At 37.4% G+C, this 26,652-nt stretch overlaps 5 protein-coding genes and 1 pseudogene across 6 annotated transcripts; 5 read left to right on the forward strand and 1 right to left on the reverse strand.

Annotated features, from left to right (window-relative positions):
* Positions 1-1,467: 1,467 nt before the first annotated feature.
* On the reverse strand, positions 1,468-2,033 carry LOC130495268 (cyclin-dependent protein kinase inhibitor SMR1-like; annotated as a pseudogene).
* A 2,127-nt stretch (positions 2,034-4,160) lies between these two features.
* LOC130512473 (B3 domain-containing protein REM7-like) lies at positions 4,161-5,536 on the forward strand. The gene is made up of 4 exons (XM_057010518.1): positions 4,161-4,426; positions 4,703-4,832; positions 4,911-5,223; positions 5,304-5,536. Exons 2-4 carry the CDS (start codon positions 4,755-4,757, stop codon positions 5,333-5,335), a joined length of 423 nt encoding a protein of 140 aa, XP_056866498.1. The 5' UTR covers positions 4,161-4,426; positions 4,703-4,754; the 3' UTR covers positions 5,336-5,536.
* Positions 5,537-13,994: 8,458 nt separating this feature from the next.
* LOC108805273 (probable U3 small nucleolar RNA-associated protein 7) lies at positions 13,995-16,853 on the forward strand. 2 transcript variants are annotated; one of them, XM_018577275.2, is made up of 10 exons: positions 13,995-14,071; positions 14,175-14,251; positions 14,335-14,415; positions 14,493-14,558; positions 14,649-14,738; positions 14,886-15,018; positions 15,150-15,268; positions 15,351-15,418; positions 15,525-15,573; positions 15,676-16,853. In XM_018577275.2, the coding sequence occupies exons 3-10, from the start codon at positions 14,353-14,355 to the stop codon at positions 16,693-16,695; spliced, it is 1,608 nt and encodes a 535-aa protein (XP_018432777.2). In that variant the 5' UTR covers positions 13,995-14,071; positions 14,175-14,251; positions 14,335-14,352; the 3' UTR covers positions 16,696-16,853. The 2 variants fall into 2 exon arrangements, with proteins under 2 accessions (XP_018432777.2, XP_018432775.2); XM_018577273.2 differs by having other exon boundaries at positions 14,014-14,251.
* Positions 16,854-16,900: 47 nt separating this feature from the next.
* On the forward strand, positions 16,901-19,695 carry LOC108805274 (3-phosphoinositide-dependent protein kinase 2). The gene is made up of 11 exons (XM_018577276.2): positions 16,901-17,207; positions 17,311-17,494; positions 17,581-17,633; positions 17,719-17,820; positions 17,895-18,003; positions 18,120-18,198; positions 18,292-18,457; positions 18,535-18,669; positions 18,743-18,897; positions 18,982-19,204; positions 19,309-19,695. The coding sequence occupies exons 1-11, from the start codon at positions 17,046-17,048 to the stop codon at positions 19,390-19,392; spliced, it is 1,452 nt and encodes a 483-aa protein (XP_018432778.1). The 5' UTR covers positions 16,901-17,045; the 3' UTR covers positions 19,393-19,695.
* A 1,867-nt stretch (positions 19,696-21,562) lies between these two features.
* LOC108857963 (putative F-box protein At1g47390) lies at positions 21,563-22,960 on the forward strand. Its single transcript, XM_018631963.2, has one exon. The coding sequence runs from the start codon at positions 21,642-21,644 to the stop codon at positions 22,761-22,763; it is 1,122 nt and encodes a 373-aa protein (XP_018487465.1). The 5' UTR covers positions 21,563-21,641; the 3' UTR covers positions 22,764-22,960.
* Positions 22,961-24,060: 1,100 nt separating this feature from the next.
* On the forward strand, positions 24,061-25,495 carry LOC108857964 (putative F-box/kelch-repeat protein At1g32430). The gene has a single exon (XM_018631964.2). It carries the CDS (start codon positions 24,061-24,063, stop codon positions 25,357-25,359), a length of 1,299 nt encoding a protein of 432 aa, XP_018487466.2. The 3' UTR covers positions 25,360-25,495.
* Positions 25,496-26,652: the final 1,157 nt, after the last annotated feature.

Genomic DNA, 26,652 nt, shown 5'->3' on the forward strand with positions numbered 1-26,652 from the left:
AGCAAGAAGTTCAGATGGTCAAATCTGGGAAATCGACAAAGGATTCAGATGGTCAATTCTGAAATGGAAGTGAAGGGCAGTTTCAATAAGTTGAACAAGAGGTTGTGTCGAAAGTCTTCCTACAGTGTGTTAGGCGGCGTGTTCCATTATTACTGATGGCGGTACATGTTGAGTTCAAGGATTGATCTGTTAGTGCTGTGGGTCGCCGGTAAAGGTGACAGGACTGCTTATTTCTGGTGGTGGAGCTGGAAGGGTTGCAGGAATGATTCACTAGTTTGAGACTATGACGGAAGTCTCAGGTTCATCTTACGTTGAGGTAAATCGACATAGAGACGGTATTTCAGTTACAGATATGGCAAGCACAGGTGACCAAAAGCTCAAGGTGGAGATTGTTGAATTATGATCTGCACAAGACTTGAGAATAAAGCACAAGACTTGAGAAATGGGCACAAGACTTGAGAATTGGGCACAAGACTTGAGAAGCTGATTGTGAGCAATTTGGTCATGTTTGGTTGGGCCTTATTATGGTCGAAAGCCCATTAGTGATTAGGTTTAGGGAGACACTTATATAGTCTCTAAACCTAATTTCTTGCCACTCTAACACTCATTTGTCAAAAGGAGAGATTAGCAAAGGAGAGAGGCAAGAAGCAAGAGCAAAGGAAAGAGCTTGAAGGAGTATCTACAAGGAGAAGGCAAGGGAGATCCGGTCAAGAGTCTCAGGCTGTTTCTTCTCCAGGAAGAGTGGGTTTTTCATCTCTTATACACACAGGTTCAGTGAGCTTAAGTCTTTAGCTCATTGTTGTGTTGTCTCTAGGTGAATAGAGAGACACAAAGGTTGTTGTGTAAAGAAAGCTCTTGTAAACACTTGATACTAGTGAATCGTTGAGAGTGCCGTCCTCTCCCCAGATGTACCGAAAGGGAACTGGGTCAAAAAATCTCTTGTGTCTTTAACAACCTCAAACAACAACAAGAAGTGTGCTAGGTTAAATTAGTCAAGTGAGATATAAACCGGTCAATTGGTTTAAGGAATTATCTCAACAGTTGCATTTAACTTCCTTTGCTGGTTGCATAAATGAAATGGTTTCATATCTAAACGAACATGTACTACCACCGTCGGCTCATTAAGTTAACATGATGATGATAGTATCACAGTAGGTAACTTAATACAGTATGTGGATAACAAACAGTTTTATAGACTCTTGGACATATAGTGAAATTACGTAACTTTTCCACCCATGACGCTGGATCGTAAATATAACTCGATCTTGTCTCTTAGAAATGACATAAATATCCCAATTATTATTATGAAACTTGGCAAACGGAATTAAATTTTCATTTATTACGGAATTTACAACAACGACCCCTCCATGCGGAATTAATATGCGGCTGCAGAAAATTATCCATCCATTTTATAAATTAAAAATACTTTTAAGAAGCTTTTAAATTTATACTATAATGAGTTTACGGTATTTCCAGTAAAACTGTAGAGAAATGTAAATCTTGAACTAAAGGCTCATCTTCGCGCACAACAAAGATAACGTCTCCGCCGTTTCGTCGTCGTCGACGTGTTCACTATAGACGGAGGAGAAGAAACGGTCAATCTCTTCCTTGTTCATGATAATCTCAGGAGTGGACACTAAGAGCTTCCTCTTACACGATCTGATCATCAGAGCCGCTGTTGGCGACGGTTTTGAAGGCAGTGCACGAGGTTTTCGCGGCGGGGGAGGTGGAGAATCGTGGACAGAAGGAATCTTGTGTTCTTGAGATGTGGGTGTGCTGCAGCTAAAACCCTCGTCGTTGTCATCATCGCCGTCTTTGTTGTCTTTAGAGGTTTTAGATGGGGTCTTGATGGTTGCTGGGAAGTTGAATTTGGACAGATCTTGTAATAACTCAAGATCATCCATGTCTCTAAATGTGTGCTTATGTTCTGGAGAACTTTTTTGTGTGGATGTAGAAAACTTGTTGGAGAAGTGAGGTTGAGAGGGGCTTGTTATATGTGTTTGTGTCTTTACATACATGTATATACACACGCTTAAAAGTTAGAATGTCGTATTTAGAAAACAAGAGTTACTTTTTGACATGATTGAAAAAATGGAGATAAGCAATGTAAATATATATGTGGGAAGGAGAATGGAAGTAATTTCCGAATTTAGAAAAAAAAATAGTATTACTAGCTAGGGAAGGGATGATGATATATTACTCTTCTATAGTTGTATTTGTATGCATGTACAACCGGAGAACATGTGCTTCACCATTTTGATAGGGTTTATCTAATTTTCTTTTCTTTTTTGCTAAAAAAAATTAATAAGTTTTTTTAATCTAATTTTCTGAATAACAACTTTAATAAAACGAGTTTTAATGGAGCACTGCAGTGAAATACGTGGGTAAGATATAGATTAACTAAAGATAACACTTTTTGAAATAGTGAGGCGTCTTAGAAAGACTAAAATAGTTTATATGCTCAGTCCAGTGCCGGTCTAACGTTTAACAATGCTCTAATCCAATTTTAAAACTATACTTTTTAATATTTATATTGAAATTATAAAAAAAACTAATATAAAAGTAATTTAAATTTTTTGAACTAAAACAGTAAATATAAACATTAAAATATACTTTTTTGCATTTTTCATGTAAAAGCATTCATTAAATAAATATAGTCAATTCTTATAACAGTTTTGATCGATAACAAAATCAATTTAGGTAATCTCTTAAATAACATGTTATACTACTAATAACTATTTTTACCTTTTAATTTTTTTTTATATGTGATGATCGATATTCTTATATTCTAAAATGCACACTAAATAATTTATTTTTTCATATAACAATCATTCTTTAAAAAACAAATATTATAGTAGGCGATCTAATCTATTTTGACATTGATTCTTGTAGAATAATAATTCCATAAATAAAATACCACTAATTATGTTCGAATGAATATCACTTTAAAGAAATTTTCAGTATTTGAATTATGCCTTCAAAATATCATAAGTAAAAATGCCTTCAAAATATCATAAGTAAAAATGCCCACTAAATAATTTATATTGTCATATAACATTCATTCTTTAACAAAAAATATTATAGTAGGTTTTCTAATCTATTGTGACATTGATTCTTGTAGAATATTAATTCCATAAGTAAAATACCACTATTTATGTTCGAATGAATATCATTTTAAAGAATTTTTCAGTATTTGAATTATGCCTTCAAAATATCATAAGTAAAAATGTCCAATAAGTATAGTTTTAATTAAAAAATCTTATAAAATTATTTTTATCTATATAGTAACAAAAATTTGTAGAAAATATGCCTCTTTAAATTGGATGCCCTAATCGATGGTTTGGGTGGCTTCCCCTCTGGGCCGGCCCTGGCTCAGTCTCTATGATTTTATCAATAAAACGGATTTGATGTCGTGATTACCATAATAAAAGAATTATAAGCTAACCAAAATTAATTTATCTCGAAAATATGATAAACTAAAAAATTTATTTTCATGCTGTGGTAGTGTCTATGTAAACCGATCGACAGTTTTTTTAGGTTTATGAAAGTAGTAAATTTACTGTCGGACAATAGTATATAATCCACGTGAATGAGAAAGAATGCGAGAGTGGGGTGTGTCCAACCCAAAGTGGTATAAAATCAGACGCGTAGATAAGCATTAACCACACTGCTGATGCACATGATCTTATCATGTGAATGTAACAATGTTTTAACTTTTACGGTGCTTAAGGTATAGTGATTTATACGATGAATGAAATATTGACAATTATTTTCATTACATGTGAAATAAAGGTAATTAAAATACAAAAGAAAGAGTTCATGATAATCTATATTATTAGCTGTCAGAATCTTTTAAGTTCAGTTATATGAATAATTTGTCGAAAACTCATCACTTGATTAGACCAAAAAATGTTTGTTTCAAAACATTAGGATTTCATTTCTATTATAATAATTATTATTTTTGAATAAAACCTCTATAACTTTCATGGTAAACTTTAGTATATGACTATTGTAACTTTAGTTCTAATGTATTTTTGGAATGATAAGAAAAACGTTACGAAATTCTGGGAAGACTAAGATTTTCGCAAATATACAAAAGACAAATTAAATTCTAAATGTTCAAAGCACAGTCATTAGAGTATCCGCAACGGCGGTCCGTAGCCGAATCCTTGGAATATAACTGATTAAAAATGCGAAATGGACAAGGATCGGTACGGATCGGTCCGTAAACAAGGCTTGGAAGGACCAAGTCCTTAGTGCACGTGGCGTGTGATGGTTGGGTCGGCGAGCAAACGAGTTTGGTAACGCTGGGAAAAAAATATTCGCGACCGAAGGCGATAAAAAAAACAGAGTTGGAGACGAAAAGGCGATTTCTCTCCATCTTTGATCCTCCTCTTCCGTCATCTTCTTCTGTGGTAGATTAAAGGTTAGGTTACCTTCGTTGTTGTTCTCGTCTCCCTCTATACCTTCGATTTCCTTATCGGTTTCAGTCGATGTAGTTAGGGTTTCAATTCGATTTCCTTTAGTCTCTTTTGTTGCTTTGTCTTCTAATATTTTGTTTTGTTAGTTTAAATCGGTTGTAAGATTAGTCATATGTGTTCTGATTCAATCGGTTGTAAGATTAGTCATATGTGTTCACATGTTGGTCCTTGCTTTTGTTTCAATCTGAGTCGAACTTCGTTCCTATTGTTCTCTCTTTCAGGATTATAACATTAGTGATTTCTTGAGACATTTATCTCTTGAGGTGTTCAACAATGGCCGATCAATCTCTTCACGCTCCTACCAACCCACATTTCTTTCAGCCTCTCCTTCCCGGCTTCCACACTCACCTCGTACTCTTTTCAACTCTTTTCTTGCCATTCAATTATAGTGTTTTCCTTTGCTTAACTTTTGTTGCATGTTTGGTGCAGAGCGTTCCTATAGCTTTCTTTGCGAAGCATCTCCAAGAAAGTAACGACCACATCAAGACGGCTAAACTGAGAACAGATGCGTCCGCTAAAACCTGGTTAGTGAAGGTAGACGGCTTGAAACTCACAGATGGGTGGAAAGACTTTGCAGACGGGCATGACCTGCAGATTGGTGACATCATCATTTTCAGACATGAAGGAGAGATGGTGTTTCATGTCACAGCTTTCGGACCAAGTTGCTGTGACATTCAATATACTTCAGCATCATCTCACAACATCAATGATGATAGTCATGATCAGACGACCAACAATAATGGTACACTTTTGGTCTTCTCTTGTTCTATCTTTTACTACATTGCTTCTGGACTAACTTGCTTGCTTTGTCTTGTTCTGCAGGTCACATTGCTTCTGGCTCACGGATGAATTAGGAGAATGCTCAACTCTTTTCCTTTGTAGGACATGTCAAGTATGTGTAACGTCTTTGTTCACTCAAACTTATGTCGGTGTAATCTACTCAAACGAATTTTCAAATATGGCTTTGAAGTTTATGTTCAAGCGTGTGTTAGCTATGAAACTATCTCCTTTTGCTTTGCTGGTTAAGAGCTTAATGACTCTCTTTGTTTCCTTAATTCATATCTTGCCATCACCAGAAAACAAATTAATTTTTTTTTCTAAGGATTCCAAAATAGAATCCACCATTGGACTCACTTTTTCTAAGGATTCCAAAAACAGCTAAATTTTTTTCTAACAACTTTAAGACCCCAATTAGAGATCCACCATTGTAGATGGTCTTAGCGGGCCAAGGCAAATGAAACTAACGCAAATTCATGGTGTTCTTGTACCATGGGTCTCCCATCTAAAGACGTGTGGAAAAAAACTATAATAACCATCAAAATAATAGTAATGCTACTATAGGTTAAATCAGAGCATTTCCAATAGCACACTTTTTTTTCTATGTAATTTACATTAAAGTATAGTAATTCTATTATAGAGTAATTTTTGTTTCAATAATACATTTTATAATAGAATTGCTCTATTATAGAGTAAGATAAAGAATAATGTCATTTTTTAACTTCAAATATAGAGTTAAAAATGACATTACTAGCTATATATCTCCATCTATTATAGAATAGTTTTATTATAGAATGTACTATTGAAACAAAAATTATATTATAATAGAATAACTTTATTTTAATGTAAATTATAAAGTAAAAAATAGTGTGGCATTAAAAATATTCTAAATTTTATTTAAATATATACAAATTCTAGATCAACGTCGTAGCTTAGATCTCAAACATAAGTTTAGTTAAATATATGTCTTGTACCTATTACAATGTAAAGACATGGCATGTGTTTAGATTTAAACTCTAGTTCATGCATCATTATATTTTTTGTAAACAACTGATTGCAAAATCTTTCTCAAAAAAAAAAAAAAAAAAAAAACAACTGATTGCAATCGGTGTTTGTAATTTTTATATTTATCAACTAAGTGTCCAATGCGAGAAGCTGTATAGTTTTTTGTGACATTATGAAATCAAGAGATACGATGGGCCCGCAACGTTCTACACGCCGAGATTAATAATATTAAAAATACAATCCCTTACATGCCATATAACAATTATTCTGTAACATGAGTTTGCTACTCTTTATTTTCGTAGATGATTATGATTCAACTCCTAATAGTGGTTGCGTTTTGGACCTTTTGGTCGATTTAGCTCTAGTTTATATTTTGTTACCTGGACTTCTTATTTTTTGTCATCATTATGCTATGTCGTATTTGAAATTAGATTTGATCTCTCTGTACATATACACTAGCTGCGCTGCGTGATGTACAACATGTATATATAAAAATTACAAATGATGTGTAGATATACGGCAACGTATGACAATTTTTGGACATGCCACGTACCGGAGTGCATGTGAAGATATAGAGTAGATCAGACTGTGGAAGTAAGTCAGCAGTAATATCCAAATAAAAAAGTACAGAAGTAGAAAGATCTAAATGATCTCTCTCGCAGGAGATCGCGATCTCTTGTCTTTGCTTTATTTACTTTTTGTTTTTGTCAACCTTTCATTTTTTTACTCTCATTTTTTTTTCTTTTGGTAATTGTTAACTTCTTTTTTTGGTTTATAGACATTGACACGTTTTTGGTTTGGTTTAGGCACAAAGGGAGGCTTGAGCAGAGAGATGTATTAGGATAAGCCGATGTTATTTGTGAGGCTATGAGACCATACAATCACAATCAAACAATCTGTAGCATTTATAATACATCAATTACACACGATGTTGAAGTTTCGGTGGTCCATCTATACATTTTGTTTGAACCGTCCAAACCAAGCCGTCTAAAATTCAACTAAATTTAGATTCTAGTTTCTTAAGTGGACAGTGGATCGGGAAATATAAAAAAACAAGTGATCTGGATGGAAGTCTGAACTCTAAAACAGTTCTTTAAAATTAAAATGCAGTATAATAAAAAATCTAATAATAATAATAAGAAAACTCAGACTCTACTATGAAATTGTATTTTAATCAATTCAGAGCAGATCTTGTTTCAAATGGTTACATATCTCCTATAAATGGAAAAATTCATGAACCAAAGAGGACAAGGAATCAGATTAAAGACTCCTGGATTATAATACGTTTGTAAATCAATCAAAATTTATATACTCTCAGGAAAAAAAATATTATATTCATAATATTAAAATTCCTACAACTTGAGTTTTGAGGAAGTATTCTCACACATTTTCAAGGTATGAACCATTATGGTCCTACACTAAAGGGTGATAACAAACTGTATATCGTAGGCATTAGAATCACTATGAGTCATAGTCATAGTCTATGACATGTGGGTTACAAAGAAAACAAACGTAATTGATAAGTGTTGGGATAAGTATGGGTTTAAGTTGAGATAAACATGTAAATATTAGAGATAAATACTCTCTAATATAAGTCGGTAGAAGTTATGCTTATCTTGTATCTTTGTATATATATCGAGCTCGAAGCTCATGAATAAACACACAGAAAATATTCAGTACTTGCTTGAGTTTAACATGGTATCAGAGCAATAGATCCATTAAATTACGATCTGTTGCTTGTTCGATATTATTCTCATAAAACACTAGTTCTTCATCTTCGACAGAGTTATGGGAGATGATAAGGGTATTATTGCCGGCGTGTCCGGAGAGAAGGGGACGACCTCACCATATTCGATTTTCTCATCTGATAATCCTGGAGCCTTGATTACTTCAGTTCTGTTAAAGGGAGAGAATTATAATGAATGGGCTACGGAGATGATGAATGCTCTCCAAGCCAAGAGGAAAATTGGTTTCATTGATGGGACGTTGAAGAAGCCAGCAGAAGGACACGCTGATCTTGAGTCTTGGCTCAGCGTTAACTCAATGATTGTGGGGTGGTTACGAACGTCTATCGAGCCACGAGTTAGGTCTACAGTGACCTTTATAACAGACGCTCAGAAACTTTGGGAGAATCTTAAAGAGAGGTTTTCGGTTGGTAACAAGGTGAGAGTGCATCAGTTGATGTCCAAACTAGCCTCGTGCAGACAGGATGGGCAGGCGGTGATTGACTACTATGGTCGTCTGGCTAAGATGTGGGAAGAACTCCAAACATATCGACCTCCACCAGCCTGTACTTGCGATGCAGCTGCCGTGTACGAGAAGGAAAGAGAAGATGAGAGAGTACATCAGTTTGTGATGGGGTTAGATGAGTCCAGATTTGGACATATCGTTACTGCGATCATAGAGGCGGACGTACTTCCTGATCTTGGAAAAGTCTACAACAAGATCGTACGTGAGGAAGATCGGTTAAATTCTGCAAAGATCCGAGAACAACAGCAGGAGGCTGTGGGATTTGCAACTAGACGTGAGGGTAACAATGATGAGAACAAGACAAATGTGACACGAGGAGGAACATCTGATGACTACGCCTCACAGTCGTCACAAAACAGAGGTCGAGACAGAACCTGTTCGAATTGTGGGAGAACAGGGCATGAGAAGTCAGCCTGTTGGCAATTGATAGGCTACCCCGAGTGGTTCACTGAGAGAGGTGGAAGAGGAACTCGAGGTGTATCTAGAGGAGGTGGTCGCGGGAGTAGTTCGTCCAGAGGAAGAGGACAAGTTACCTCCGCATATGCAACTACAGCAAACGCTTCAAGTTCAGGACCACCTGAGTTGACTCCAGAACAGTGGAGAGCAATAACTCAGATCATTAACAGCAAGTCAAATCCTTCCGATAAGTTGTCTGGTAAGGATATGGGTGATGTGATTATTGATACAGGCGCATCACACCACATGACAGGGGATTTTAATCTCCTAGTTGATCTCAAAGATATTGCTCCATGTAACGTGGGCTTTGCTGATGGTAGCACCACAGTTTCAAATAAAGTTGGGGTCATGCGATTGTCTGATCGTATCTCTTTACTTGACGTGTTATATGTTCCAGATTTGAATTGCTCGTTGATATCAGTATCTAAGCTGCTCAAGCATTCAAACTGCTTCGCGTTTTTCACTGATACATTGTGTGTGTTACAGGACCGGTGTACGAGGACACTGATTGGAGCAGGTGAAGAACGCGATGGGGTGTACTATTTTACGGATGTCAGAGCCGCACGAGTAAACAAGACTGCTAAGGTTGAAGATTCAGTGTTGTGGCATCGTCGGTTAGGGCATCCTGGTGTTTCTGCTTTGTCGTCTTTACATTTATTTTCTGGTGTTGGTGTTTCTGAAAGTTTACATTCATGTGAAGTCTGTGTTCAGGCTAAGCAAACAAGAGATCAGTTTTCTGAAAGTTCTAATAAAACGAAAGATTGTTTTGAGTTGATTCACATTGATGTATGGGGACCATATCGGGTCAAAGCTTCTAATGGAGCTTCTTATTTTTTAACAATCGTAGACGACTTCTCACGAACAGTTTGGACATTCTTGTTACTTGAGAAGTCACAAGTAAAGAAAACAGTAGAAGATTTCTGTGCCTACGTCGACACCCAATTCGGCAAAACTGTAAAAACGGTCCGTAGTGATAACGGCACCGAGTTCATGTGTTTATCTTCGTTCTTGAAGACCAAAGGGATAGTACACCAGACTTCCTGTGTAGGGACGCCACAACAGAACGGAAGAGTCGAGAGAAAACATCGACACTTGTTGAATGTCGCGAGAGCTCTGCTTTTTCAGGCAAGTATGCCGATCAGTTTCTGGGGAGAAGCTGTACTTACAGCAGCTCGTGTAATAAATCTTACTCCAACCAGAGTACTCCGTGGGAAGTGTCCTCATGAGCTGTTATTTGGATCGGTGCCATCGTATTCTGACTTACGAGTTTTTGGATCACTTTGCTTTGCTCACAAGCAACTAAGAGATAAAAACAAGTTTGTACCGCGGAGTAGAAGATGTGTCTTCGTGGGATATCCTTACGGGAAGAAAGGATGGTGTTTGTATGACTTAGAGAAGAAAGAATATTTTGTATCTCGAGACGTTATTTTCAAAGAAAAGGAGTTCCCTTATGCGAAAGAAGTATCAGAAGTATCTCCATCACCTGTTATTGCAGAGAACTTTGAGGACGTGTTTCTTACTAATGAAACAGTAGGTATTGAAAACAGGGGGAGTGTTGACGAAGGTAGTCAATCAACATCTAATGTTCTACCGGGTGTTGATCCTGTTTCCAACGACCCTGCAGTGATAGAAGTAGGACCCGAGGTGAGCAATGAGAAGAATACTGATACTGAGACAAAGGCAGTTATGAGTTCAGAAAATGCTGTAGAAACAGAGGCCTCTATGGGTAGAGGACAGCGAGCTAAGACACCATCGGTTCGTTTAAACGACTACATCATCTACAATGCAATATGTGGAAATAGTACCCCTCGCGTTCTCACCTCTGATCACTCCTACAGTGTATATTTCGACCCGGTCACAGGTAACACTTTATGTCCTCTCACTGAGCTTATTTCTGATGAAACATATTCTGTTGGACACAAAGCTTTTGTCGCAGCTGTGTGTACCGAATCTGAGCCTCGAAATTTTCAAGAAGCCATGAGAGATAAGCGTTGGACAAAGGCGGTTTACAAGGAAGTAGATGCACTTGAGGTTTCTCACACATGGAGTGTAGTGGATTTGCCGCCTGGTCGTGTGGCTCTAGGAACAATGTGGGTGTTCAAAATTAAATACAATGCAGACGGGACGATTGAGAGGTTCAAAGCAAGACTGGTTGTGTTGGGTAATCGGCAAAAAGCAGGAGCAGACTATGATGAGACTTTTGCTCCTGTGGCAAAGATGACGACTGTACGAAGCCTCTTGAAGGTTGTTGCTGCAAATGATTGGGAAGTACATCAAATGGATGTGCACAATGCGTTCTTACATGGTGACTTACATGAAGAGGTTTACATCAAGCTTCCGCAAGGGTTTACACATTCTGAGCCTAACAAAGTTTTGAAGTTACATAAGTCACTTTATGGGTTAAAGCAAGCGCCTAGGTGTTGGTTCGAGAAGCTCACAAAGGCACTTGTTCGTGCGGGTTTCTATCAGTCATACTCTGACTACTCCTTGTTTGTGTACTCACGCGGTAGCGTGGAGATGAGGGTTTTGATTTATGTTGATGATTTGATCATTTGTGGTAATGATGGTGATGAGATTAAGAAGTTTAAGCAGTATCTCGGGAAGTGTTTTCACATGAAGGATCTTGGGAGGCTCAAGTATTTTCTTGGAATAGAGATAGCTAGAGGCAAAGAAGGGTTTGTGTTGAGTCAGAAGAAGTATTCAATGGATATAGTGAAGGAGACAGGGCTGATAGATGCAGCACCGGCCGCGACACCGATGGAACAGAACCACCGTTTGGCAACAGATGATAGTGCATTTCTTAAGGAACCATCGAGATATAGAAGACTGATTGGGCGGCTTATTTATTTGGCAAATACTCGGCCTGATATCTCCTACTCAGTTCACATATTGTCACAGTTCATGCAGAAGCCTCGAGAGAAGCATATGGAAGCTGCGTACAGAGTAGTGCGATTTCTTAAGGGTACTGCAGGACAGGGGATTTTGCTCAAGTCTGAGAATGACTTACAGTTGTCCATATATTGTGATGCCGATTGGGCGGCGTGTCCGTTGACAAGGAGATCTCTAACTGCGTATGTTGCTATGATAGGAGGATCACCGGTTTCCTGGAAGACAAAGAAGCAGAATGTTGTCTCTCATTCTTCAGCAGAGGCAGAGTACCGAGCAATGTCGATTGCTACGCGTGAAGTGAAATGGTTGCGGCAGCTTTTGACTGATCTAGGCTTCGCTCCAAGAACTCCATCACGGCTATTCTGTGATAGTAAGGCTGCGCTGTATATAGCTTCTAATCCGGTTTTCCATGAGAGAACTAAACATGTTGAGATAGATTGTCATCGAGTTCGGGATGCTTTGAAGTCAGGGATGATTACATGTTCTTATATTGGCACTAAGGAGCAGCTTGCTGACGTTTTAACTAAGGCTTTGGGGAAGGTTCAGTTCAATTTTCTTATGTCCAAGTTGGGCATTTGCAATGCTCCCACTTGAGGGGGAGTGTTGGGATAAGTATGGGTTTAAGTTGAGATAAACATGTAAATATTAGAGATAAATACTCTCTAATATAAGTCGGTAGAAGTTATGCTTATCTTGTATCTTTGTATATATATCGAGCTCGAAGCTCATGAATAAACACACAGAAAATATTCAGTACTTGCTTGAGTTTAACAATAAGAATGACTTTTTTATTTTATTTTTGGCAAATCCATATAGTCGATCAAATCTACATAGGATTCCAGAATATTTCTGTTTTTAATCAAAATAACATAAATGATTAGCATTCACCACCGTTTTAGCATTTTATATGTTGTAATGTACAATGTAGACAAAGAAAGCAAGTGAAACGTAACGTGCATGGCCTCCAAATCATGAACTCATTCATGTATTCTTTTTGTTATTTAAATACACTAGTATACCTAGATTTATGCAACAATAAATTATCAACTACCATAAACTTCCAAAGACTATACCAATCGAAACCAAAAGTAAAGATAAGGAGCAGATGGCTCTCCCTTGGCTGGTTTATAGAACTTCATACTCGATTGTCTCCCTATTATAAAGATGAACGAATGTATCGATCACACAAATTAAAATTAACATAGATGATAGATATCAACTGCATTAATTATATAACCAAGCAAATTTATATCGCAATAGCTAGGTTGCTGATATATAGCAGTAGTTGTTACATAATTTATATGATTTCTAGACAGGCCGCCTGAGTCCTGACCGGACCAGCAAACCAGCAGTCACATGCGGGACCAAGATTTGTTTATAATTACCAAAAACAAAACTCGTACTTTCTTAATCTACTTATAGGAAGATGTTAGATTTCAAGGAAACTAGGAAGCGTTGACACTGCATATTGAAAATATTATCTATATTAGTATAAAATGTAATCAAGCAAATAATTATATTGGAATCCAATGCCTTTTGAGCTGGTTAACAACAAAAAAACTAACAATAATTAATAACAAACATTTTGTCATACAGGTCCAAAATAGCTATATAGGTCGGTTCTCCATCAGAGGATCGCTTTCAAGCAAATTGGTGAAAGCATTAATGTTAAGTTAACTAGCCACTCAGTTTGTTCCAGATGTGTGATCAAACTATCATCTTGGTATTGAATCCAAGATGACACATAGCTCTTAACATTTTACCAAAAAAAAAAAAAGATGACACATAGCATTATCAGCATGAAACATACAGAAAAGTCTAGTATGAGAAAAAAAAGAGACGGGAAGACTAATGCAAGAGAGTGTACATACAAGTCATACCTTGAAATTGCTTCAAGCGAACATGCAATTTACCTATCTGAAACTGTAGAAGAGTAATCACTGTCTCAAGGGGTTTTAATTAAGTTTGACAAAATAAATTAAATGGTATAATACAGAACAACTTTCTTATTTCTGTATTTAATAAAACTAGCTCGTGGGTCTAGCTAGGCTCTTTCTTTTTCCATTTTAGGCCCAGTTAAGAGTACTCCAGGCCCACTCAAATTATCTCTCTCTTTTTTTCCCTTTTTCGTAACTATTATTATGATTTGCTATTTCTTTCGTAAAACCCTAAAAAATTACACAAAACCCTCAAAGTCAGTCCAATCAGCGCAGGTTCGATGTCGGAGCTCTTCCTCAATTAACACGTTATATATTTCTGCTAAAACCCTCTTAAAATCTCCACCGTCGTGTGTCGTTGTTTCTGAACTTTCCTCAGCGCCGCCGTCTCCAAATCTCAAAGCTCACAACGCCTCTCAGGTGAAGATAATTCAAAAGTTTCAATCTTTCTCTCAGGTTTGTCTCCATCTTCCATAGCTCTTCCCCTTTTCAGATTTCAATTGACAGAAAGTGTAATGAGTTGTCTGATTCGGGTTTAGGTTACAAAGGGAATCAAGATGGAGGTCGCTTTAGAGGATAACAATCTCATGGAGAAGGTGGTATTGACTCCTGATGAGCAGGTTAGGTTACCAATTGCAAAAACACTTTTACTCTTTTGTGGGTTTCAGTAAAGTTTACAACTTTTCTTTGTGTGCAGGAGATGGATGTTGAGTTGGAGGCTAAAGAGAAGAAGTATCTAAGAGGAGAAGGTGCTAATCTAGAGGTAAATGATTATTATTTGTGCCTTTTTTTTTTGGTTTTGGTGAAATGCAGAAAGTTTGAGTGTTTTTTTCTTTTTCTTCTTGTTCTGCAGACGTTGAAGGACAAGAAGCTAAAGACTCAACTCGCTTCACGAGAGAAATTGTATGGGAAGTCTGCAAAAGCTGCTGCCAAGATCGAGAAGGTAAGATTTTATTTTTACTCAATTCAGTCAGCTTTGTGTAGATCATGTCCACAAGATGAGTACTTGGCGTTAAGCAACAGTTGTGTTTTGGTTTGTTATCTGTTTCTTAATTATTTGTCTTGTTATCTGTTTTGGTTTATTATGTAGTGGCTCTTGCCGGCTTCAGCAGGGTACTTGGAGACTGATGGTTTAGAGAAGACGTGGCGGATCAAGCAGACAGATATCGCCAAAGAAGTAGATATATTAAGCTCAAGAAACCAATATGACATTGTGCTCCCAGGTAAATGAATAACTGTTTCTTTCTTCTCAGAGGGGAAAATCATATCTTAATGTTTGTAAAATTCGTAATTAGGTTACTTTGTTGTGTGTTCTTCCGATTCATTTTACTGACACCCGGTGAACGTATGGTAGATTTTGGGCCGTACAAACTTGATTTTACTGCAAGTGGACGGCATATGCTAGCTGGTGGTCGCAAAGGCCACCTTGCTCTTGTAGACATGATGAATATGAACCTAATTAAAGAGATCCAGGTCGGTTTTAATATCATAATAATCTTGATCATGGATTTCATATATGATTAAGATCTTAGCAGAAGTGGATGATATCTTGCAGGTAAGGGAAACAGTACGTGATGTTGCATTCCTGCACAATGACCAATTCTTTGCAGCTGCCCAGAAGAAGTATGTGTGTTTGTTTTCACGTCTATTAACATCACTTTCTCTATGCTATGTCAGTCTTGGATGGTGCTTGGTCTAATATTTGGACTCGTTGATTTTTTTTTGACAGGTATGCTTATATTTATGGGAGAGATGGAACTGAGCTCCACTGTTTGAAGGTGATGCTTATTGATTTGTTCATTGAAAACTCTGTGGATCAAAGGAAGAAACATATTCCTTGATGTTCTTGGTTACTGACTTCAAACTATGTCTACTTTCAGGAACGTGGTCCAGTGGCTAGACTCAGGTTCCTAAAGAACCATTTCCTGCTTGCATCAGTGAACAAAATCGGACAGCTACATTACCAAGACGTGACCTACGGTGACATGGTAGCTAGTATCCGAACAGGCAAAGGCAGAACAGACGTAATGGAAGTGAACCCTTACAACGGTGTTGTCGCCTTGGGACACTCTGGTGGAACCGTCACGATGTGGAAACCAACTAGCCAAGCACCTCTAGTCCAGATGCAGTGTCACCCTGGTCCAGTCTCCTCTCTCGCCTTCCATCCAAACGGCCATCTCATGGCTACATCGGGCAAAGAGCGCAAAGTCAAGATCTGGGATCTGCGCAAGTTCGAGGAGGTCCAGACCATTCACGGCTTCCACGCCAAGACGCTGAGTTTCAGCCAGAAAGGTTTGCTAGCAGCTGGAACCGGATCGTTTGTTCAGGTTTTAGGAGACTCGAGCGGTGCTTACAGCAGATACATGAGCCACTCGATGGTGAAAGGCTACCAGATCGAGAAGGTTATGTTCAGACCGTACGAGGATGTTCTCGGGATTGGCCACTCGATGGGTTGGTCTAGCGTCCTCATACCAGGGTCTGGAGAACCGAACTTCGATTCTTGGGTGGCTAACCCGTTTGAAACGTCGAAACAGAGACGTGAGAAGGAAGTGCACCTGCTTCTTGATAAGCTCCCGCCTGAGACGATCATGCTTGATCCTTCTAAGATAGGTGCCATGAGACCTTCGAGGAGGAAGGAGAAGCCAACGAGAGGAGAGGTGGAAGCTGAGAAAGAGGTGGCGATAGAAGCAGCGAAGAGCGTTGAGATGAAGAAGAAGACTAAAGGAAGGAACAAACCGAGTAAGAGGACTAAGAAGAAGAAGGAGTTGGTGGAGAATGTAAAGAGGACGTTCCCGGAGCAAGAGCACAGCGCTGCAGGTAAGAAGAGAAGAATAGGTGGTGAAGATGATGCTGCGGCAGAGCTTCCCGCATGTTTGAAAAGGTTTGCCAGAACAAACTGAAAGTGATGTCTGAAGATTAGTACTGTTCTAGTTTTTCTTTTTCTCCTAATAATGTTTTCTATTAGGAGAAACTTTACATTATACGATTTAGCAAAAAAACATAAGTGTTTCACATGTTGAACTAATGAAATAAAAATAGAAATGATATAAAATTATTATATCAAAAATAGATAAGATGACGAAGAAGAAGAAAGTGTCATCATCATTCCTCAGATTCTTCTTCTTCATCGGATTGAGAAAGTTCTAGCCTTTCTTCTTCTTCTTCTTCTTCAAGATCATCATCATATATGATAGATCCAATGTGGGTACGTGTCTCCTCCCGTTGTTGATGGGTCTCATTGAGAAAGTTGATGACAATGGAGAATGAATTTGAATCAAAGCTTGCCCTTCAAGGGAATGGTGAAGGCAGCATATCCAGGAGCAAGAGCTTCGCATTCAAAGCTCCTCAGGAGAATTTCACAATCCAGGATTTCGAGCTAGACAAGATCTATGGCGTTGGCTCTTATTCAAAGGTTTGATTTTTTTGGTCATGAATCTGGATATGCTTTCTAGCTAAAAAAAATCGATGCTTTACATAATAAGTTTGGCTTATGGATGAATTTGAATGAACTCAAGGTTGTTAGGGCAAAGAAGAAGAAGGATGGAGGAGGCGTGTATGCGTTGAAGATCATGGACAAGAAGTTTATCACCAAGGAGAATAAAACAGCTTATGTCAAGCTTGAGAGGATTGTTCTTGATCAACTTGACCATCCAGGGATTGTCAAACTCTTCTTTACATTTCAAGATAACTTCTCTCTATGTAAAAGCTAAAGCTAGTTTCTTTCTTTTATAGACCACCCACCCACCCACTCTCTGTGCTTGACCAATAATTGTCTCATTTTATAGACATGGCGCTTGAATCTTGCGAAGGTGGGGAGCTTTTTGACCAAATCACCAGAGTAAGATTACTACTATTTAGAATCTGTGAGATTGATTCATGTTCTCAAAATGTAGTTGCATTTATGGTTCTTTCTTTGTTGGCAGAAAGGTCGTCTATCAGAGGAAGAAGCTCGGTTCTATGGGGCAGAGGTTGTGGATGCTCTTGAGTATATACATACTATGGGACTGATACATAGAGATATTAAGGTAATAGCTTCTTTCTCTAACATATCACCTTAGCAAGGTCAATATTGCTAAACTTGGGTTTTGAATGAGAGTAGCCGGAGAATCTGTTACTGACTTCAGATGGACACATTAAGATTGCTGATTTTGGTAGTGTTAAGCCAATGCAAGACAGCCAGATCACTCTACTTCCCATTGCAGCTTCTGGTAAGTTCCATCTTCTTTCCTATATATTCTTATTCTTAGTTATTGATAAGTATGGTCAGATCAGATCCTTTTGTTTTGTAAAGCTTGTCTGTAAAACTGGTGGTGAGTCATTGCAGATGATAAGGCCTGCACTTTTGTCGGAACAGCTGCATATGTTCCTCCTGAAGTTCTCAACTCCTCTCCAGCAACTTTCGGGTAAAGACTCTTGTGTTAAGAACAGATGTGATGAATCTTTTTGGTTCTGTGGATTACTACAATGCCTCTTTACTTGAAACAAATTTCAAACAGAAACGATCTCTGGGCACTTGGCTGCACTCTGTACCAAATGCTCTCAGGAACTTCTCCATTCAAAGATGCAAGTGAATGGCTTATTTTCCAAAGAATCATAGCGAGAGATATAAAGTTCCCAAACCATTTCTCAGAAGCAGCAAGAGACCTCATCGACCGATTACTGGTAAGTTATGCTTAGTCCTTTGTTCATTAGGAACAAACACAACAAGTTCTTGAAGCTCTTGGTAATCTCTCTTTCAGGATACTGATCCAATTAGAAGACCAGGAGCTGGACCAGAAGGTTATGCTTCTCTCAAGAGACATCCTTTCTTCAAAGGAGTGGACTGGAAAAAACCAAGATCAAAAACTCCTCCAAAACTAGCTCCAGATCCTTCGGTATTCTACCTCCTTATATTCTAATCTTATATTATTACTCTTGTCTCTCTTGATCAAGTTTTCTCTTGTGCAGTCTCAGTCAGCATCTCCTGAGAGAGACGGTTCTCCATGGAACCAAGCACATGTTGGAGATACCTCAGCGATGCAGAACAATGGCCTCTCTTCAACTTCTGAATCCTCTGGTTCCATAACAAGGATTGCCTCCATAGACTCCTTTGATTCGAAATGGTGAGACACTACTATGCTTTTTTTACTCATCTCTGTTTTTTTTTTCTTTCAAAAAGTCCTAACTCGGTTCTGTTATAATATCAGGCAACAGTTTCTTGAACCTGGTGAATCGGTTATAATGATATCAGCAGTGAAGAAGCTACGGAAAATCACTAGCAAGAAAGTGCAGCTAATACTCACCAGCAAACCGAGACTGATCTACGTGGATCCATCGAAGCTTGTTGCTAAAGGGAATATCATCTGGTCTGATAACTCCAACGACCTCAACGTTCAAATCTCGAGTCCTTCCCATTTCAAGATTTGCACTGTAACTAACACACACACACACACTCCAATCGCATCTCACCAGGCTTTTATTTATTTTATTTTTTCTAGGAGATGAAACTTGACTGTTTGATTTTGATTTGGCAGCCGAAGAAGGTTCTATCAATTGAAGACGCGAAACAGCGAGCTTTGCAGTGGAGGAAGGCAATTGAAACTCTTCAAAACCGTTGAGACTCAGTAGGGCTGATGGTGTCCGTTCATTACATCCCAATTCGTTAATTTTTTTCCTTGTCCTTTGATTTCTGTTTCTTTCATGTAATTCAATTGATTACAATCATTTCACATCTCGTTGTATGCATGCATAGAGAAGAGTCTTCTCTGCATTGAGATGAGCATTTATAGTAGTAGTTAATGAATCTGTTATTTCGGTTATAAAAGTTCTTGTCTGATTCAGCATATATGCAGACAGCAGAAATTGTACGGAACGTTATCCATTTTTCTTCTTCTTTGAATGCATCCGCTTTCGATTTTTTACATGCAGAAAATGCATTTAAAGAGGGATATAATTATAGATCTAAAGCAAATACAGGTTAAGAAAAATGAAAATATAAAGCACACATTGAGATTTATCGATCAACACCCATCGCGAAGAGAGGTAAAACACTTTCGTTTTCTTAGTTCCATTCAGTTTCATTTTTTGCGTAACACTGTGGAGTTCTAAATCTCTTTGTGAATTCAGTCGGTTCCGGTAATCATCTTTTTTTTTTTTTGACAACAATTTACTAATCTATCGTGATTCCACCGGTCCAGAAAGCCAAACCGGAGGTATCGAGTCGACATATAACATAGCTGAAGGTGAACTCCTTGCACCATGTGCAAGCTTATCCGCCATAGTGTTTTGCGCCCTTGGAATATGTCAGATTGTGAAATTAGAGAAGAACGTCTTACATTGGCGAAATTCCTCCATATGCGTAGTGAAAGCTGGCCATTCTTCAGGTGAGGACACCATCTTCACCAGTTGAGAACAATCCGTAGCAAAAACTACATCTGAGAACTGCAGGGTCTTCATGCACTCCATTGCCCATATCAGCGCTTCACATTCTGCGTGTAAAGGAGATAGGCTACGTCGGAGATTCATTGCCCCCATCATCTTGTCCTCTGAATCTATCTTTCGGCAATACCATCCCTGTCCAGTAAATACATCTTGTTCCTTCCAAGATCCATCGACAAAGCATACTCTAGTATATCCCAAAGTTTGCCAATCGAGAGGAAACTGAACATTTCCATTAGGATTTTGTATCAATAACTGTGCCTCTGACCAAAGTGTTTCCTCAAGATCCGCTATCCGTAGTATTTCCTGCGGATTCCCATTTCTATTTGTGTAAATCTTATCATTTCTATTTTTCCAGATATACCACATAATCCAAGGAAAATAATTGGAGTCCACTTCGTTTGGTATTCTCCAAAATAGGTAATCCAAACTTGTGAAGACTGAAATTGCTGGAAATATTCCTAGTGAGGATGGGACCCGGGATAAGGCCCATGTTTGTAGAGCTGGTTCCGGTAATCATCAAAATGAAGTTTGATAAGCTCACTAAATCCATAAATCAAATCTATTTGCATTAGATGCCAAAAAAAAAATCTAATTGCATTAATTGAGATTAATTCAGGCAATTAATAACATTTTTTGTTGTCTACCATAGTAAGATCTAGATTTTAAGTTATCAAGACAAATCTAGTACTCCCTCCGTTTCAATTTATTTGTCGTTCTAGACTTCGGCACACAGATTAATAAAACATTTAATTTTGTATATTTACTAGATAAAAACATCATTACCAATACAACTAACCAGATTTCAACCAATAGAAAAATAGAATAGATTAAAAAGTCAATAAATTTTGCATTGAAATCATAAAACGACACTTACTTTGAAACGAAAATTTTGCTCCAAAACGACATATAATTCGAAACGGAGGGAGTATTAAGAAAAATTCATATGAAGAATATAAGATTACACTAGCTAGTAATTCTATCAAAAAATTCATCATTAACTTTTCAAATACAATGTTCAATTCCAACTTGGTCTTTTAAGCATCACTTCTCCTTATGCTTCAGAATTTCCAAAATCATCCAAAATGTACTTAAACCTGCAATGTGGATTCAAAATATATAACCACTCTTAATTAAGTCTTATATAATGGTTAAAAAGGTTAAAAACCCCATAAGTCATGATATACATTTTTTTTTGTCAAGTCATGATATACATTTACTATACTTTTTCATTTTTTTTAAAACACACATTGCTTCAATTATCAGATTTACTAATTTTCCTAACTAGATACGCGCGTTAATAGTCGTATGTACATATCTTTAACAATTTCATTAGGCTTCTACGGATATGTTTACGGAATAAACAGTTGAAACCCTAGTTGAAAAAGCTTAATCAGCAAAGTAGTTAATCTGAAAGCAAAAGACCCTAATGGCTAACCAGGAGCAGCTTCCATGGGATTTGACTGAAGAGATCCTCTCTTGTGTCCCTCCTGAATCTCTTGTCCGGTTCAGAACCGTCTCCAAACAATGGAACGCTCTTTTAAGAGACAAGACGTTCATCAAAAAACACAAGACCAAGATGACGTATCGATTCATCTTAGCAACCAAATCCAAGATTTATTCGGTGAGCGTCAATCCAGAGATCGAGGTGCTTGACTTGACGTTAGATATTCCTGCTTTAGAACCTCCTCAGTTACCTAGACGCTTGATGGATTGCGATGGGCTTTTGCTATGTGACATGGGTAAAAGAGCCATGGTTTCGAACCCATGGTTAAGACAGACTAGATGGGTCGAGCACGAGGGTGACCATAGTGGTCTTCTATTCAGTGGCATAGGTTATGATGATGATAACCGTTACAAGGCCATTGGGACTCATTGGAGGCAACTAGATCCTCTAAAGACATTTTGGAAAACCCTTGATTTTTTATCCGACGCATGGAAGGAACAAAGAGGTGTGATTAAGTCTAGTGGTACTAGTAGTAATAGTACTACTGAGGAAGCTAGACCTGTTACTATGCACAGTACCAGCGGTGTGTCTTTGAATGGAACTTGGTATCGTGTTGCTTCTTATAACGAAACCAAGTACTTGTACTTCATAGTTAACTTTGATTTTACTAAGGAAACATTCAACCAGTTTTGTGATCTGCCGTGTGAGGATAACAAGCATGATGATGCTCTTGTTCTTAGGGTATTTATGGGAGATCGGTTTTCGTTGTTAAAGCAATCCAATCTAACAAAGAAGATTCAGATTTGGGTAACCAAGAACAAGATTCATAAACAGGATGGTAGATATGTGGAATGGATGAATTTCATGGAAGTGTCAGTTCCTAACTTGCCGGATTTGGTACAGCCAAGTTACTTCATCGACGATAAAAGGCTTGTAGTGTGCTCTTGCGACAAAGATGGTCAGGCTTGGATCTATGTTGTGGGGAACAATAACTTGATCAGTAAAACCAAAGTAGATCATGGTGTCGATTGTTGGCCTACGCATTGTTCCTTTATTCCCAGCTTGGTCTCGGTTCCTGGAGGTAAAAGAGAAGAAGCGGAATGACTAGTTTCATCTCATTACATTCAGCTTCTTGTTTGCTTCTTGAAGAAGCTTCGGTTGATTTGGGTTTTGTGGTTTTCTTTAACAACTTTCTTTGTTGGAAGTAGAGATTTTGCTAAGTTTCCTTTTTGTTTTTGTTTTGCTTTTATTTTGTCAGAATGGTTTCTTTTATAATTTTTTGGAGCAAACAAAATTATGTTTAACGAATTCAGTTTAATATGCTAGCTTTTACACTTGGATTAGTAAGCTTTCGCACTAGTCTTAAAATGGATTTATTTATATCTTGAAACAAGATGAGTTTTTTTTTTTTTTTACTTTTAATTTCCGATACCATTTCTGAAAAATGAAAGTAGAGTTTTTACAACATTTAAACAACAAGATGCCTGTTGCTCAAAAAAAAAAAAACAAGATGCCTTATTTTTGAAACAAGATGAGCTTTTGCATGTTATGTTTCACCTGTATTTATTTTATAAACCCTATAGTATAGGCTACCAGAATGGAATAATCCAAAAACATACCATACTTCTTGATCCGAGTTTGAATACCTTCTATTTAGTCATAACGGATAGATCGATCGTTTATTACAATCCATCATATTAATCATGATTTGGACTGAAATCAAGTTCGCACTAGCTAAGTAGCAACAACTTAGTTTCAATCGGGAATCGGGATTCGAATTCAAAACCGACAAATTTACGCCAAGCGTTAACAGAATACCATCAGCTTATCACTGCTTGGTTAAAAGTATTTTGGGTAACTTTCTATATTGAAAAGCTTCCACCACATATGGTGCGCAAAATTCAAGAAAACCTTTTCATTTTTTTTTTGGAGAAATATAATACATAATCGAACATGCGATCATCTTCTTACTACTAGCAGAAAAACACCACAACGTTCTCATGCAAGTCTATATTGTCCACTAATTTTTTGCCTCAGAAACAAGTTTCATCTTCTTTTTACAAGTTTGATCTTTGCCTTTACTGAAAGGTATAACTTATTTATCACCTTCACAATTAAAAAGATGATTACTGGTGATTCTTGAAAATACTTATAAGATCTCAACAAAACATAAGTTTCAGAAAAAGCCCATGCACGTAGGTAGGCATGGTCGTGTATATAATTTTTTTTTGATCAAAGGTCGTGTATATATTTCTTTTTTGTAAACGGATGGTCGTATATTCTCTTTTCTGAAATAAATTAAAACATACGATAAAAACGAACGGAGAGAATATGGGGATCTAACGTATATGCCAAAATATTGTTTTGTAAACTCCGGATTTGATGTAAAAGAAAACAAGAAATGTTTTTCTTTAAGAATAGAGTCGTCAATCTGAAAAAGCAGCGACTCATAAAACACAACAAAAACCCTATTATGGAGAACAAGGAGAAGCTTCCATGGGAGTTGGTGGAAGAGATCCTCTCTCGTGTCCCTCCTAAACCACTTATCCGATTCAGAACCGTTTGCAAACGATGGAACACTCTCTTCGACGACAATACTTTCATCAACAACCACAAAATGACCTTTCAATTTATTCTAGTGACTAAATCCAAGGTTTATTCGGTAAGCCTGAACCCCCAGATAGAGGTGCGTGAGTTAACCTTAGATACCCCCGGTTTAAAAGATCAGAAACCTAATGACTTGGTCGATTGCAATGGGTTCTTGCTATGTGGCATGAAAGAAGGAGCTGTGGTTTGTAACCCGTGGTCAGGACAAAATAGATGCATCAAGGCCGAGGTTAGTCAACCTAGTTTAGAATTTCGTGGCATAGGTTATGATGATAATAGGATGGGTAAGAAAATTGTTTATAAAACCGTTGCGTTTTATCTAAATAATATAAGCTCTACCACTGCATGGAGAATCCATAACCTTGCTACCGATACTTGGAAATACGTGTTGCAACAGGCAAAACGTGAAGCACCGCCTCAAACTTTTATCATTATGCACTCGACAAGAGGTGTATCGTTGAATGGAACATTGTATTGGGTTGCTTATTACCACAGTCATCCCTCGTTGTTCTTAGTAGTAAGATTCGATTTTCGGAGCGGAAGATACTTAAAATTTTGTGATCTACCGTGTGTGACGAACGATCATCGCGATGCTCTTGTCCTTAGGGTTTTTAGAGGAGATCGGCTTTCGTTGTTAAAGCAGTGCCATGTAACAAAGAAGATTCAGATTTGGGTGGCCAAGGACAAGATTGATAAAGGGTATAGTAGAGATGTGAAATGGATTATTTTCATGGAAGTGTCAATCCCTAACTTGCCGTATTTAGTACAAACACAATCCTATCGTCAGCCGAGTTACTTCATTGACGATAGAAGGGATGGTAAAAGGCTGGTCGTGTGTTCTTGCGATGTAAATGGCCGGGCTTGGATCTATGTTGTTGGGGATAGCAAGTTAATCAGTAAAACCCGATTGGATTCTGTAGTGGATCCTTGGCCTTTGCATTGTACCTGTGTTCCCAGTTTGGTCATGGTTCCTGGATGTCAAAGAGAAGACATGGAAGAAAAAGCAGAACGTGTCAATATTTCTTTCGTTATGTTTTTTGTTTGGTTGTTTGGGAAGCTTAAGTTCCTCTTTAGCAAAATAAATTATTTTTAATTGTTTAGAACAGGCTAGATTGAATGTTTAATGGTCTCAGTCAGTTTAAGTCTAGGGTTCTGAGTTTTATTCGGGAATTTGTTAGCTTTCACTTTGTTGGACACTTCAATGGTTTTGAGATGGTTTTCAATGGTTTTATTTAGTTCTTGCAACAAAAGAGGAACTCTGTTGTCAATGGTTCAATGGTTTTGAGATGGTTTTCAATGGTTTTATTTAGTTCTTGCAACAAAAGAGGAACTCTGTTGTCTCAATCGATGTAAATATAGATTGTCAAAAAGTATGTATATATATGCTGAAGAAACATGCAGCATTTACGTTTGTATTAAACCTATTAAAGGAGGGTGTCTTTTCTATACAAGAAACAAGCAAATAAAGCAGCAGTAGCGTAAATAAACTAGCTAAATTGAAGCCGAATGCACATAAACATCAGTTCAAATAGCTTTTTAGTCTTCTCCTTTCTTTCATTGTCATATATTTCCCATAACACAAAGAACAAATCATATAACAAAATATATAAAACGAACTTCGTTAGTATTGTTTTTCTTAAAAGGGACATGCACGCATACAAATACTGGAGCCTATCGGAACCAATGACACAAAATAGTAAAATACAAATAACATACGAACATATGCATGCACAAATAGTATTGATATTATGAAAGTGTATGAGTTACCAAAACATTAAGGAAATGTATTTTTTTATTAAGGGTATCTTACTTTATTATATTTAATAATATATTTGGTCATTTTTTTCTTGTGTATAATTTTAGTCATAAAAACTTATTTTATAATCTTTTAGGATAGAATTCTTACGGTAGAGTTTTTAACGTAATATAAAAACCGTTTTTTTAACTTTAACTAAAAAGACTAAAAACAGTCTTTTAAATAAGATATTTAAGAGAACCCTGCAATGACCATGCAATTATATGCTCCAGCAGCGGTGAATCTAGGTGAAGCAAGAAGGTGACATTTGCACCCATAAAATTTTAAATTCTTTATAATGTTACTCATATTTGGTGATCTTCCCTTACTGAAATCTTACTAAAATCATGTTCTACCTTTAATTTCTATGTTTATCGGTAATTTGTCCTCAGCAAAAAAATTGTCTACATCCGCCACTGTGCCCCATGCTGGAATGTGTTCAGACATCTCCTGAGATGGATGGTTCTCCATGGAACCCAACACATGTTGGAGATACCTCAGCCATCCAGAACGATAGAGACGGTGGAGATGATCACTAATAGTTGTAAATGAATCTGTTATTTCGGTTACAGTGGTTCTTGTCTTGTCTGA

This window comes from Raphanus sativus, chromosome 5, assembly GCF_000801105.2.
Source record: "Raphanus sativus cultivar WK10039 chromosome 5, ASM80110v3, whole genome shotgun sequence".
In the NCBI taxonomy this organism is placed as follows: Eukaryota; Viridiplantae; Streptophyta; class Magnoliopsida; order Brassicales; family Brassicaceae; genus Raphanus; species Raphanus sativus.